Genomic DNA, 14219 nt, shown 5'->3' with positions numbered 1-14219 from the left:
AAACTGAGCCTTGTTTGTCAGTAGTAAACTGTCTGCTGTACAGTACTAGTAGATGCGTAATCAGCTCAAACTCACGAGGAGATATTTAGTGCCGAGAGCCTGCAGGGCACTGACGAATCAGTTCAATCAGATAGGGGAGAAACAAAGAGATCGATCCCTACAACAGTACAACTCGGATACCAACATGGTGCTAAACTAGTAAATGGTATTGACAAGCACCTCTCGTTTTTTCAGACGATGTAATTAAGCAACCAACTTAGATCTTAAACAACAGCAGCAAGAGCATCTCCAGCCGGCGGCCCTAAAGGCCCTTCAAACCAAATTTGGGGGCGTCCGCGTCCAAAAACGGACCCAGCCGGGCCCCATTCACAAGGACTACAATGAAGTTTTTAGTTTTGTCGAGTATCTTTATTATTTGTGTTCGTCCGTGTATCGACTTTTTGTACTTTTTTAGATGAAAGGCACCGCGTGCCCGGCTTTATATATAAAGCCAACCGGCCAAGACAAGGTCACAGGTTATGCTGGGAACACCAGCTTACAAATTGAGCAAACAACAAATATAGGCACAACAAAAGGAGCCACCCCAACATGAAAAGAAACTAAGTCGTGCGCGAGGGGGGCTTCAGCAGGGCGAAGATCCGCCTAAAATCAGCGCCGCCGACAGAAACGCCTGGGAGGTCTTGTGCCACGCCACCTGAGACCAGAGCTGCAAAAAGATAGCCGTTTTAAAGATGCAGCTAGTAGGGTCAGACGGGAACGAGTGCTCAATGGTGTACTTATTTCTAATCCCCCACATAACCCAGCACTGAGCAGCAAAAGAGGCCCAAACGGTTTTCCGTGACAATCTAGAGAGCCCTTGCACCCTAGCAAGGAAGTCCCCAAAGCATAAAGGATTCCTATGGCAATTGAGAAGCTCCCGCACGCAAGCCCACGTCAACTGAGCGAGGGAACACTCAAAAAAGATGTGATCAGCAGTCTCAGCCTTCCCGCAGATTACACAAAGTCCATCAGAGGGGCCGTGCCTGTGGTGGATGTTAGAATTGGACGGCAGCCTGCCCGGACAAAGCTGCCAAACGAACACCTTGATTTTAAGAGGAACCTTCATGCTCCAGACATCCTTGAGGAAACAAACAGAAGGACCGGCCATCAATTGGTCGTAGAGCGAGGAGGTGGAGAACTCCCCCGAGCTCTCCAATCTCCACTTGATCAAGTCTGGGCCCGGGGAGAGGGACACGGCAACCAGGGCATCGTCCAAATTGGCCCAATCCAGCGCATCGGAAGGACTCAAGGAGCGACGACAAAGCTGCGCCCGATCCTTCGACGCAGACTAGACGGTAGCGTTGGCATCCGCAGCGATAGCGAAGAGCCCCGGGAGCTTATCACGAATCGGATCAGGGCCCAGCCAGCGGTCAGTCCAGAACCGCACCCGCGTGCCGTCGCCAACCGAAAAAGCCGACCCCAAAGACAGAACGTTCTTGATCTTCTGGATAGCCCTCTAAAATTGCGAGCCCCCCCTGGTTGGACAATAAGGAACCATTCCTGAGATACTTGGCGTTAATGATTTTGAGCCACAGACCGGGATCACTATTATGAAAGATTTTCGACACCCACTTACCCATAAGTGCCAGGTTAAGCATACGGGAGTTAGACACACCCAGTCCACCCCGGTCCTTGGGTTTACAAACCTCCTCCCACTTGATCATGTGATACTTCCTTTTACCATCAACCCCATCCCAGAAGAAGCGAGCGCGGGAGGAATCCATCGAAGCATGGACCCCGTCTGGCAAGAGGAACATGCTCATCGCATAAATGGGAAGGCTGGAGAGGCAGGCATTGGTAAGAACCAGCCTGCCCCCCGAACAGAGGAACTTTCCTTTCCACGGCGCCACCCTGTTAGCCACCTTGGACGTAAGGGATTTCCACTCGGCAATAGAGATTGTCTTGTCGCTGATCGGCAGGCCAATAGAGATCGTCTTGTCGCTGATCGGCAGGCCAAGATAAGTAAAGGGGAAACCACCCAACTTACAGTTAAGCGCCCTCGCCACATTGGCCGCCACCCCCCGGCTAGTACCCATCACAATAACTCGCACTTGTCAAAGTTAATTTTCAGACCCGACATGGCTTCGAAGCAGAGCAGGAGGAACTTAAGGTTCGCCAACTGGGTCAAATCGGGGCGTACCATGATCATGGTATCGTCAGCGTACTGAAGGTGAGTGATACCCCTCGGAATCAAATTAGGAACGACCCCTTCGATATGGCCGGCGGCCTTAGCCGCATCAAGCATAGCAGCGAGAGTGTCAGCCACGAAATTAAACAACAGCGGAGAGATGGGGTCGCCCTGACGCACCCCACGCGCATTACGGAAGAACGGACCAACCTCCCCATTGATGCGGATCGCAGCCTGGCCCCCCGAGACCAGCTGCATGATCTTGTGCACCCAACCGGAGTCGAAACCCTTTCGGCACAGGACCTCCCGAAGGAAGTCCCAATTTACCCGGTCATAGGCTTTTTCAAAGTCAAGCTTGAACAGCACCCCTTGTGCCTTGGAAGCCTTAAGCTCATGGACGATCTCATGCATGGAGAGGGCACTGTCGAGAATGTTACGACCACGAATGAAGGCAGTCTGGTTAGGATGAATGATTTTGTGCGCAATAGGGGACAGTCGCATCGCGTAAGCCTTAGCCACCAAGACTTTTTATACTTTGTCTCTTGAATCGATAAATCCAGATCGTTGCTCTAAAAAAAAGTATGTGGCCACCCTTTGGACCGAGATAGACAACATTTGTGAGTCCTGCCAACATGATCTCTTGTTCGCCGCAATAGGTAGCAAATTTCTCCAGTTTTGGTCCCAGCATTCATCCCTTGGTAAAAACAAAATCCTGCCCTGGGTAAGGAAGAAGATGCATTTGTCTGCTAGGAATTGATCAGGAGTATTATGTCTCTCAAGTATGTTCTTCCTTTGCGTGACAAGGTTACTGCTCTACAAATTCCTTTCTTGACTTTGTCCTCTTGTTATCCACACAAGCAAAGTATCTGCTCTACAAATTCCTTTCTTGACTTTGTCCTCTTGTTATCCACACAAGCAAAGTATCTACTCCACAAGAGCGAGTCGTGTGCATTAAACCCCTGCATTCATACCGCATTGCCCGTTCAGCAATACAATCTCAATCCTCTCGTGTCTGCCGACGGTTTGAGCTTTCTATCAAGTAAGCTATCTGTTCTGCCATCCATATGATTTTTTGGTTCAGGAGTGAGTTCAGAAGTTTTAACCTTCTTTTTCTGTACAAGCCATGGTGTGATAAATCTACACATATGATTTTCATACAAGCCATGCATGTCGTATGATACGCATATTATATGTGCGCTTCATGCTGCATTTCGTAGTGCAATGATGGTATTAATTGCCCTGCAAAGTTCTTCCTGTACGCTGGGCATTCTTCTGAACTAATTTAGAAGGTCTCTTGCCTCTGTTTTCAGAAGCCAAATGGCAAGGAATACTGCGTTTCATCGTCATGATGAGATAGACGAAGCTGCCTTCCGCATAGAAAGAGCCCGGCCACCCCGTAATTATATGAATCTGTTCGGTCTCACAAAAAAATGGGGTTAGTTGGACAGTTGCCACTATAAAGCCAAGTTATGTTGTACTCCCTCCGTCCCAAAATAAGTGACGTAGATTTGTATAGAATCTTATGCAAATTCACGTCACTTGTTTCAGAATGGAGAAAGTATATATGTATAGATTTTTCGTAATAGTATGTGGTTTTCACGTTTCTGGGAGTAAAGACATGTTTTTTTGTGCACTTCATATTTCCATTTATTGCAAATTTCTCCATGTACGCTGATGTATTGATGGGCACTCTTGTAAACTAATTTGAAGTTCTCCTGCTAATGTTTCAGGGAAACCAAATTCAGAGCACGGACATGGGACAGCCAAGAATAATGATTGGGGGTGTGTTCGTAGATTCAGAGAATCAATGGTCATGATAAGAGATAAAATTATGCCTCCCGCAACTACCCGGGCCGGTCCTGGTATGTCCCAGCTCCTAATGCAAGATAACAAAAGTTTCTTTTATAAGAAAAGCATATTAATGTAGGGTGGCTTTAGATTGATCGGTTTTGTTAGATAATTTACTAATAAAATAAAATGCGCGCAACATTTTGATGCAGAGGCGGGGTTTCATTATCCTTAAAAAACCATTTCTGATGGAGAAGTTACGAAACTGCTTAATCCTCCTAGTAATTAGCAAACCGGTTGCTGCATGAATTTCTTCTTGCATATCTGTTGCTCACTCCGTTCCATGTTAATTGTCACTAATTTAGTACAACTTTGTCAACCTGCCAACTATCAATCCGTAAGAGAACATGAATTCCCATTGTTGTTGACCCTATGTTCACTTCAATGTGGTCGGCTTTTTACTAAATTAGAAAACTATGTGGTGCATGAAATTTGTTTTGTACATGGGTGCATGATTTGCAAGTGCACTTTAACATTACTTCCTCGGTTCCATAATAAGTCCATTTTTCATATTAAGTTTGACCAAACTTCTGGAAAATTGAATCGACATCCACAACATCAAACAAGTACATTATGAAAAAAAAATTGTCATGACGTAATGATACTAACTTGATGTCATAAATATTATTAACTTTCTAAAGATAGTATGACTTATGGCAAACCCATAAATTAATTTGGGTGTGTGAATTATTTATGTGGCAGTCAAATTAATTAGGCTGCAAATTATTTCTCAGACTAATGGGCGTGTGAATTTTCCTTTTGAATGGACTTGTTCGTTGAATTTTGGTTTCTTTTTGATATGGAACACATTATCGCATGATTTCTCCACATACTTCGTAGGTAATAGTAATCTTTTGTAATGACACGATATAATTTCCCACACAACAAGCAGCTTACAATTTCTATTTTTATTACATTGGAATTTTAAATAGTCCCTAATTAATGTAGCAATAATTTTTCTTAACATTGATGAGCAAATCCAAATCTTTGAAATTTGTCTAAATGAGTTTATACTTCAGGAGGAGCCCTTTGTTACAACGGAGGCAAACGCTAAAGGAAATTTCAAACCTGAATAACAAAGCATAAAAAAACAAAAATAATTACAGAATACCTCAAGTGTTTCATGCACTCAGTTTCTTAAAAAAGAAGTAATTTTATGTCCGTCTTTTGTTTTTTGGCTGAGATGTAGGTGGAGGGACACCTGATGAAGCTGAAGATAAAGATGCAACCCCTCTGCCCAGGCATCGAGGGAAACCTGATGAAGATGAAGATAAAGGTGTACTCCCTCCATCCAGGTATCAAGGACCTATTTCCCTAACATATCATTCACAAATCCAAAGCCCCTCTCACATGTCTTCCTCTTAACTTCATGCATCAATTTACTTGGTTTCTACTTAAACATTAATTTCTTTGCAAGCCTTGAGTCATTTTATTTTGGTATAATTGTTGGATTATTGTACTTATGTTTTCAACATTAAATTTATATTTAATCTTTTTTCTTTCTTTACTATGCCTTGTGTATACCCTTTTTCAAGAGAGACCTTTGATACCTGGACGGAGGGAGTAATTGACACCAGCGACAATGCAAGTATGTCGGTTATTTCATTGTTTAATATTTTGTTCCCACTCGTATTCGTTTTATTTTGATTAGATGCGTACCTTTGGATTGAATGTGGGCCTAGTATTGTTGATTCATAGTTAACTCAACCTTTTATCTTTAATTTGTCACTTGTAATAAATTTTATCCTTTGATTAAACCCACGTTTTTGTGCCAGCATTTACCGATAAGTTTCAATTTGTGCCTGGTAAGTTTGGGGATAAATTCTATCATAAATTGGAGATACTCATTACAGATGATAAAATTGGGGATAAAAAATGAAAAGTGTAATTTGAAGGTTTAATTTATAGATTTTCCATTGCCAACGACCAAATTTTTTAGCATATGATTTTTGTTTCGTCTTGGTCTTTCCAAAATGTGTCTTCAAAAATTGTTCCTTGTTTCCTAATTGTTCCATTTCATTTCACGGTCTAAAAAAAAGTTTTGTCCTCGCCTGATCGATTTTCGAAACTAGAAAAAAAATGAATGAAAACAATGCTCTTATTGTATGAAAAATGTTCGGAAATGAAAAGAAGATTCATAATTTTTTGTCAAATTTATAAAATAATTGTTTCATTTTCTAAAGAACTATCTCATGTTTGTAAAACTGTTTCATCTTTTTATGACCGTTTACAGGATACAGTAGGCTCGAAAATATGATCATTAACTAGGAAAAATGCAATCCGTTATTAAACAGACACTCCATGCTGCTCCTATTCTTGCCACGTCAAGTAGAAGCATAAATAGCCTTCTGCGGTCAACAACCAGATAAAAAACGCCGCCACTCCCTCACGCAAAAGAGTCGCTCGCAGAACTGCCTAGGTGGAGGGGAGTTGGTGCCTGCCGGCGGCAAGGCCACGGTTCCCGTCGCCTTCGTGCGTCGTTTCGGTGCCGGTAGGTGTAGGGGAACCCGGTCTTCTGTTTGGTTGGTGTTTTTATCATCAGTTCTTTCTAGTTCTTTGTTTTCCGGCGGCGGTGGCGAGGCAAGGATGCCGCCGTTGTTTTGGAATAAGTCGTCCTCCGGCTCCTTTCTTGTGCTAGCATCTTCAACTACGGTGGTGTTGGCGGGCTGGTGAGGGTGGGGTGATCAGGATATGTGTGTTATGCTCCTTGGCGCCCTCGATTTGGTGTCTCCGTGTTTGTCCGTGAGGTTTTGAGCGGGGGCGGTTTGCTGCCCGGGGAAGAAAAGAATTCTTCTGCCGTCTTGGGTTCATGGTGGTGGCTCGTGGATTTGGTCGCTTACTGAAGGGCGGTCTGGTTTTGTCCCCAGATCCGGCCATGGAGGGGTTCGAAGAACGCCTCTTGCCGATGCGTTTGACAGGAGTTTATCCTACTCGTTGGAGTAGGTGTCTACTGCGGTTCAAGAGTTTTTGAGCGAGGGACTTCTCTAGTGCCTGGTGTGTGGTCTACGGGTGCTCATGCCCTCTTCCACGACTCTGGCAACGGCGAAGGGGATCAGATTTCGCTGGCGTTAGAAGTTGCAGAGAAGACTCTGAATTTAGTTCTATTTTTAGTTTCTGAAGGGTTTCTCTATTTCTTGGTGGAGGCTGCCGTTCCATCCATGTCCTTCACATGTTGTTCTCGTAATTTGTATGTGTTTGTTTTCCTTGATATATAAAGAGGGTAAAAAAAATAGGCTTGTCCAGGTAAGCAAGGCAGGCTGTTTTCTGTTTTCACTAATCCCAGATTTGCTACCATTTGACAGTAACCGATGAGTTCCTCCACGTTGTGGAGTCGGAGGTGAGAACGGCAGTTCCTCGACAGTACTACAGCAGCACCTCGTCTGCCGGGTTGTGGACGCAACCACCGACCATCTACAGCGTCCCCCGCGAGCTAGCCGAGGACAACGCTCGAGCCTACGCTCCCGTGGCTGCCTGCATTGGCCCCCTCGTCAGCTCCAAAGTCTCGCGGAGGGACGAAGCCCAGGAGGCAGTGCACAGGTACAAGCGGTGCTGTGTCCGCAGGCTCATCGCCGGCCGCCACCTCCAGCTTGGTGGTTCGGAAGATCCGGCCGCCTGGACAGACGCGGAACGGCAGCGGCTGCGTACCTGCCTGGCCACGCTGAAGCGCCTGCTGCCGCGAATCCGGGCCTCCTACGACCTCAAATGGGACAACGACGACGAGGTCGTCGCCCAGATGCTGCTCGATGGATGCTTCGTGCTGCACCGCCTGCTCAAGTACGGGCGCGCACCCCGGACTACTAGGAGGCCTGAAGTACAAGGCAAGTCCGGCGGCGGCGACGACGACGACGACGACGACTGGACGCTGGTGTTCGGCCGGTGCTGGGTGTGGGGATTCATAACCTACGACCTCTTGCTGCTGGAGAACCAGATCCCTTTCTTCGTCCTCCGGGCGCTCCACCATGTCCTCAAGACCCGGCCAGACGATGGCGACGATGTCCTCGTCACCGGCGCCCTCGAGCTCTTCCGCCCGCTACATCCCCACAGCCAGCAGCACGGCTCGCGCATCCTCTGCCGCGATGTGCACCACCTCCTGCACCTCTTCTACCTCTCCATCGGCTTCCCGACGACGGCGCCCACGGCCGGCGAGCTCAGGGCGTCGAGCCGTGGCCGGCACCTGCTGCCGTCGACGGAGCTCCCGCTGTGGGTGCCGTGCGCCAAGGAGCTGGAGGAAGCCGGGGTGAAGCTCAGAGCACGGAAGCGCGGCGCCAAGAGCTTCCTGGACGTGCAATTCCGTGGCGGCGTGCTGGAGATCCCGCCGCTGCGGCTGTACGACTACAGCGAGCCGGTGTTCCGGAACCTGATCGCGTTCGAGCAGACGTACCCGGGCACGCGGGGCGACGTCACCGCCTACGCCATCTTCATGGCGTGCCTCGTCACCACCCACGAGGACATGCGGCTGCTGCACAAGCGCGGGGTGCTGGTGAACCAGATGAGCAGCGGCGACAGGGGGGACGCCACCCGCTTCTTCAGCCGCATCTGCTCGCGGGCGCACACCTCTGCCGGCAGCCTCAACTACCTCGGCGACCTGATGGAGGAGGTGGTCAAGTACCAGAGGGGACGGTGGCCGCGGTGGCGCGCCTCCTTGGTGCGCAACTACTTCCGCAACCCGTGGGTGACCACGTCGGTGGTCGCCGCGGCCGTCTTGCTCTTCCTCACCGTCGTGCAGGCATTCTTCGCTGCCTACGCCTACTTCAAGCCACCCGCTCCCGCTAGCTAGCTCAGGACTGCAACTATATATTTTCCATGAATTGTTTGGTCTTTTTGGTCCCTAGGTCCATATGGTTGTGTATCTTAATAAGTTTGTTTGGAAAGAAGAAGAAGAAGAAAAAACAGGGTCTGCTCAGAAATACAGCTAACATTCCTCCAAATCAAAAAATAAAGATAAACCTGAACCCGCATCACATTGGCAAGTGCTTCTGCTTCGGCAGTAGTACAAGACATGTTAAAAAATGTAAGCCGAACTGACAAGAATTACAATGCCAGGGCGGGCAAACTACACCCTGCATCACTCTAAGGACCAAGACATTCGATCTTAAGAAGTTTGTTAAAAAACAGGGTCTGCTCAGAAATACAGCTAACAATCCAGCAGATCAGTATCGCCTCTTCCATACATCACCACCAGCTTGTAGGCCCAAGAAAGAGAAAGAATTACGACCCAAGAAAGAGAAAGAATTACGAACCTAGAAGAACTCAAACTCCAGATAATTATCTGAGCCCTTCTGACCGGCAGGTGGGACGGCCTTCTCGCTGGACGGCGCTGGCTTCGTCGCTCGCTCCAGCTCGACAGGCTTTGGTACGTCTGGTGGGGTCGCACATCGTATAAGTGCCCAGTTCACGCCCTCGAAGAAGGGGTGCTGCTTTATCTCAGTAGCCCCACGCTTGTAGCCGAGGCGATGCTGCGGGTCCTTGACCAGCAATCCTCTTATGAGGTCCCTCCCGGAGAAACTCACGATCGGGGACTCCGGGAACCGCAGGGGCTGACCGACGACGTTGAAGAGCGTAGCACGGTTTCCTGAACCCTTGAATGGGGTCTTACCGAATAAGAGTTCGTAGAGGAATATACCAAAGGTCCACCAATCCACAGCACTTCCATGACCCTCTCCCTTGATGATTTCTGGTGCCAAGTACTCATGGGTTCCAACAAAGGACATGGATCGAGCGTCAGTCGGCTCCGCTATAAGCTCAGGCAATGCACTAACCTGGTTCCCAGTCTCAGGCTTCGACTTCTTCTCCTTCTTGGATTTAGACTTGGAGAAGAAAAGTCGGGGACCAAAGCAAGTGGTTGGAGCGACACACGATGGCTGGATACAAGATGGCTGTACACAAGCAGGCTGAACGCAGTACGCCTGGTTGTTCCTCTGCAATGCATCTGGTCCAGGGTTGGCAGACTTAACAATACTGGGGCTTACGGAGCAGCGAAGGGAGAGATCAAAATCAGACAGCATTATGTGCCCATCCTCCCGAACAAGAACGTTTTCTGGCTTCAGATCACGGTATATAATCCCAAGCATATGCAGGTATTCCATTGCAAGGAGAACCTCTGCTACATAGAACCTGAAACACCAAGGGAGTTGCAACAGGTTTCAGTGAGATGATTCCTTTCAAAGCTTCATGGGAACTTATGAACTATTATAAAGCATTGGACTATGGATTGCAGGGTTGTACATATGTATACAACTAAAGATAGCAGAGAGACTCATGCATAAGAAAGCATTCACGCATAAATATGACATAAGCTACCCGACAATGCCAATATACACAGAAATAAAGCAGGGATGCACATCATAGACATGGGACTCCAAAGCTCGAAAAGAAAAATTATTTTGCAGGATAAATATAAATTTAGTAATTGTCACATACTTTGCTGCTTGTTCTGAAAAATATTTTCCAGGCTGCCTTTGTCGAAGAGTGTGCAAGTCACCTCCCGGACAGAACTCCATCACCAAACATGAGAATTTATCAGTCTCGAAGTGGGTATAGAGTGTGGGTAGGAACGGATGATCGAGAGATTGCAGTATCTCCCGCTCTGTCTGCGCTCGAAGTAGCTTCTTCCGACCAGCTAAAGACCCCTTGTCCATGACCTTCATTGCAAAGTAACTCTTTGTACCATTAAGTTCGGATAGGTACACACTTCCAATATCACCAGAACCCAGTTTCTTAAGCAGCCTAAAATGGCTCAAACCAAGAATACCATCCCTAGCTCTGATCACTCGGATTGATTCCCACCTTGAATCACTCCCTTTGTGTGGCTTCGTCGTACCACTGCTCATGACACTGCATGAGCTCTCGTCGCTAACGTTACTGCTTGTGCTCGGGCGACACATGCTGCTTTTCCCACTCTCAGTTAAATCAGCTCGGTCATTCATCTTAGCACTGCTACTGGTCTTCCTCAGACTGTTTGTCCCGTCGCTTACTTTAGCAGAAGCAAAGGTCTCACTTGTGCTGCTCTTCTGTGACGACTTCTTTGCCGGGTTCCCGCTGCAATCCAAGCTCTGGATCTCTTTCAGCTCCCCAAAATCTCCTCGTGGTGTTGCCATTAATGGCACGTCCAGGACACCACAGTCCGAGTCAATGCTAGAAGGACCCTTGTCCAACATAGACGCAGAAGACTCTTGCCGCCGATGTGATGGCTTTTGCTCCTCCAAAATGTCCTTAGCAGTAAGGTCTGGCGTGCCACCATCGGTAGCTGGCTTGTTCGCCTTGGTAGGAACCGGATCAGCTGTGTGATCTGCAGGCAGCTTGGCCTGGTGCCCAGGCACATTTTGCTTCTCGACCTCCAGAGACATGATGATCACAAATAATTGCAGAAATGCAAATCAGGCAGATGAGTGAACAAGCAAAGCTCACTCCACTTTCCCCCAAGGATTTGGAAGATTGGTCAATCGAGTCTACGCCCAACTCCACATCTGAAATTAGTGAAGAGAGAACAACAGCATTAGCATACCAAGTGAGTATTTAATAGTAAGATGAAGGGAGAAATCCGCAACAAACAAGACGTATAGGCGCAATGGAGCACTGCAGAGATCCAACACCCAGTTTTTCTTTTTTGCAGGGGATCCAACACCCAGTTCATCGCACCAAGAATCAGTAAACGGCACAACGCTACAAACAGGGCCTAAAAATAAAACTAGAGAGAATCCCCACCATTTCCCGTGAAACGAGGGCGCGGCACATGGGCTAGAACGAACAGATCGAAAATCAAAAGGGGATCTTCAAAGTATCCACAGATACAAGGGGGGGAGGGAAAGAGAGAGGCGGGCGTCGCAACCTGGAACAGCTGCAAGATCATCACAAATCGAAGAGAAGGGACGGGCATGGGCATCCGCATCTATGATTGAGTGAGCACAGCGGAATCATACGGGGGGGCAGCACATCAGTCCGCGTCAAGGCGCCGCCGCCAAGCATGGGCCGTTTGGGCTGGAACCGCTGGAGGCACTGACTCGTGTGGAAATTAAATGCGGCGAGGAGACGGGGGGAAGAAGAGGAAAAAGAAAGGAAAGAGACCAAATCTAGAAAGCGCTGAGAGGCATTGCAGCAACAGATCAAGGAAAAAAGAAAGGAAACCCAGCATCCAGGGAGGGGATGGCCGCCGCCTACCCCTCCCCCAGTCAAATCAGTCAGTCAGTCAGTCAGCCAGCCGGCGGCATTGGAGGGAGGGAAATCAAGCCAAGGCGGTACCTTTGCGAGGCGCAGGCCATGGCGCACGCTGCGGGCTGGTTGCGAGACGACGAACTCGAGGGCGCAGAGGACAGGACTGGCTGATGCTACTGCTACTAGTATAATGGAGGCAATGGATTGGGGTTGGAGACGGAGGAAAGCAAAAGTGGGGCGCAGCGGCATGCTCTCCTCGCTGCTGCTTGCCTGGGCTGAGTTGGAGGCTCCTGTGGGACGACAAACAACTGAACAAAGGCTGGCTTGGCTGTGTAAAGAAGAGAAGAGTCAAAGGAGGTTAAAGGCAAGGCTTTTGGGGCGCTTAAACAAAACAAATGTCATTAAACATTTAAACTGGGATGTGTGGTCTCTCTCTCTCTTTCTTTGTTTCTCTTGTGCTTCCGGGAGACCTGTGTGTGTGCCCCTTTTTCTTTCTCTCTTTTACTCTCGGGCATGTTACCTTCCCCAGACAACAACAGTGCCTGCAATAAATCCATTTTTGACACACCCAAACGTCACTTTTGGGTGGGCCAGCCTACAAGTGTGCCCCTCGTTGCTTGATTCACCAATTCATTCCGATGCCAAGTCAGTCTGATGCCAAAACTAGGACAGTTCGGACTACTAGTGCTAGTAGCCTATCTATTTTATTTTTTGAGAAGTAGCCTATCCTATTATTGACTGATTTCGGACATGCAGGTTGAAAAAAAGAATGGCACAACGATGCCACCCTGTGGAAGGGTCATTTCGGAAGGTAGAACTTTCGTTGAAAATCAGGTGATTCTCCGGGCGTTGACGCAGAAAATTCTATATGAATATGAATTTAGAAACAAATGCAAATAGCATGATTTAGTGTAAAATAAATATGAATATTGTATGACAAAACGATTTTATCATTCATAACACCTATGCAACAATACAATAGGTGTAATTTTGATGTGCACGAACATTAACAATTTCGAAGAAACCGAAAAGTGAAGCTTCGTCAACCTGAATATTTGCAGACATTAGAAAAATTGACATGCATATCATGAAAATATGTGTGTTTGGTGAAAGATTTATATGCAACGTGAAGATGAAAAATCTTAGATATCAAAATATTAAATTCGAATGGACCACCAAAATGGATTCCTAATGTACAACAACACATGAAGTGGATGGTGATGTGGACCCTTTGAATGCTCACGATGTGGATGATGATGTGGATATCTTGCATGTCAAACTTGCAAACATTAATTATAATTAGTAAGGATCAACTTTATAGGTTATATAGATTCATATGAACTTTTCAAGACAGCCAAGCCAATTCTTGCTTTCATATTAAAAATTGACCCAAAAAACTAAAGAGTAAATTTCGCAAAACCATAGTTTTTGGGATAGTCGTGTCGCTGAACCACAGTTAACGAAAAACCATTCGCAGAACCACACTTTTTGAGTCAAGTTGTCTCAGTCAGCCCGAAACCGGGTGGTTTCGCGGTTTTGCTTGATTTACCGGTGGAGCCCACCTGTCGGACGCCACTTCGGCCCCGAAAACTTGCGGGTGTGAGAAGGGGGCTGCGGTTTTAATCACGGGCTAAAGGGTCAGCTCGGGTTGAGGCCGACGTGGCATACAACATGTGGGCCCACCTGTAAGAAATCAAACAAAACCGCCAAACCACTCGCTTTCGGCCTGACTGAGATAACTTGACTCAAAATGTGTGGTTCTGTGAACGATTTTTCGTTAACCGTGGTTCAACAACACGACTGGCACAAAAACTGTGGTTTTGTGAAATTTACTCAAAACTAAATTGTGACAATTTTTCCTCATCGAACCACTCTTATATTTAGGTACTTTATCATAGATATGCAAGATCTCTTTCAATAATCTTGTGAATGAGGAGTCTGATGCTTATTAAATCACAAGTAATCTTGTACTATATCATGGTGCAGGCTTCTAGGACGTGGTGCATACAATGGTTTGTTGGTCAGAGCAAGCCAGCTCTCGTTTTAGTGGCTG

At 47.2% G+C, this 14219-nt stretch overlaps 2 protein-coding genes across 3 annotated transcripts; one reads left to right on the top strand and one right to left on the bottom strand.

Moving 5' to 3' along the window:
* Positions 1-3080: 3080 nt before the first annotated feature.
* Positions 3081-8922, top strand: LOC100846421 (UPF0481 protein At3g47200). Its single transcript, XM_014900813.2, has 6 exons — positions 3081-3206; positions 3478-3602; positions 3898-4029; positions 5205-5310; positions 5551-5603; positions 7318-8922. Exons 2-6 carry the CDS (start codon positions 3485-3487, stop codon positions 8790-8792), a joined length of 1884 nt encoding a protein of 627 aa, XP_014756299.1. The 5' UTR covers positions 3081-3206; positions 3478-3484; the 3' UTR covers positions 8793-8922.
* A 56-nt stretch (positions 8923-8978) lies between these two features.
* LOC100828413 (serine/threonine-protein kinase D6PK) lies at positions 8979-12507 on the bottom strand. 2 transcript variants are annotated; one of them, XM_003574639.4, is made up of 3 exons: positions 12254-12507; positions 10436-11481; positions 8979-10129 (listed from the first exon to the last, which is right to left on the bottom strand). In XM_003574639.4, exons 2-3 carry the CDS (start codon positions 11359-11361, stop codon positions 9256-9258), a joined length of 1800 nt encoding a protein of 599 aa, XP_003574687.1. In that variant the 5' UTR covers positions 11362-11481; positions 12254-12507; the 3' UTR covers positions 8979-9255. The 2 variants fall into 2 exon arrangements, with proteins under 2 accessions (XP_003574687.1, XP_010235248.1); XM_010236946.3 differs by lacking the exon at positions 12254-12507 and adding an exon at positions 11844-12100.
* Between the last annotated feature and the right edge of the window lie 1712 nt (positions 12508-14219).

The sequence above is a fragment of the Brachypodium distachyon genome, chromosome 3 (assembly GCF_000005505.3).
Source record: "Brachypodium distachyon strain Bd21 chromosome 3, Brachypodium_distachyon_v3.0, whole genome shotgun sequence".
Taxonomy (NCBI): domain Eukaryota; kingdom Viridiplantae; phylum Streptophyta; class Magnoliopsida; order Poales; family Poaceae; genus Brachypodium; species Brachypodium distachyon.
Note: the sequence above shows the minus strand (reverse complement) of the source record. Positions and strands in the feature narration are given on the sequence as shown.

Coding starts and splice junctions, on each gene's coding strand:
- LOC100846421 (XM_014900813.2), top strand. CDS start 3,485: ATGGCAAGGAATACTGCGTTTCATCGTCATGATGAGATAGACGAAGCT. Junction 5,311..5,550: donor GGTGTACTCCCTCCATCCAG/GTATCAAGGACC, acceptor CCCTTTTTCAAG/AGAGACCTTTGATACCTGGA. Junction 5,604..7,317: donor TGACACCAGCGACAATGCAA/GTATGTCGGTTA, acceptor ACCATTTGACAG/TAACCGATGAGTTCCTCCAC.
- LOC100828413 (XM_003574639.4), bottom strand. CDS start 11,361: ATGTCTCTGGAGGTCGAGAAGCAAAATGTGCCTGGGCACCAGGCCAAG. Junction 10,130..10,435: donor TTTTCAGAACAAGCAGCAAA/GTATGTGACAAT, acceptor TTGGTGTTTCAG/GTTCTATGTAGCAGAGGTTC.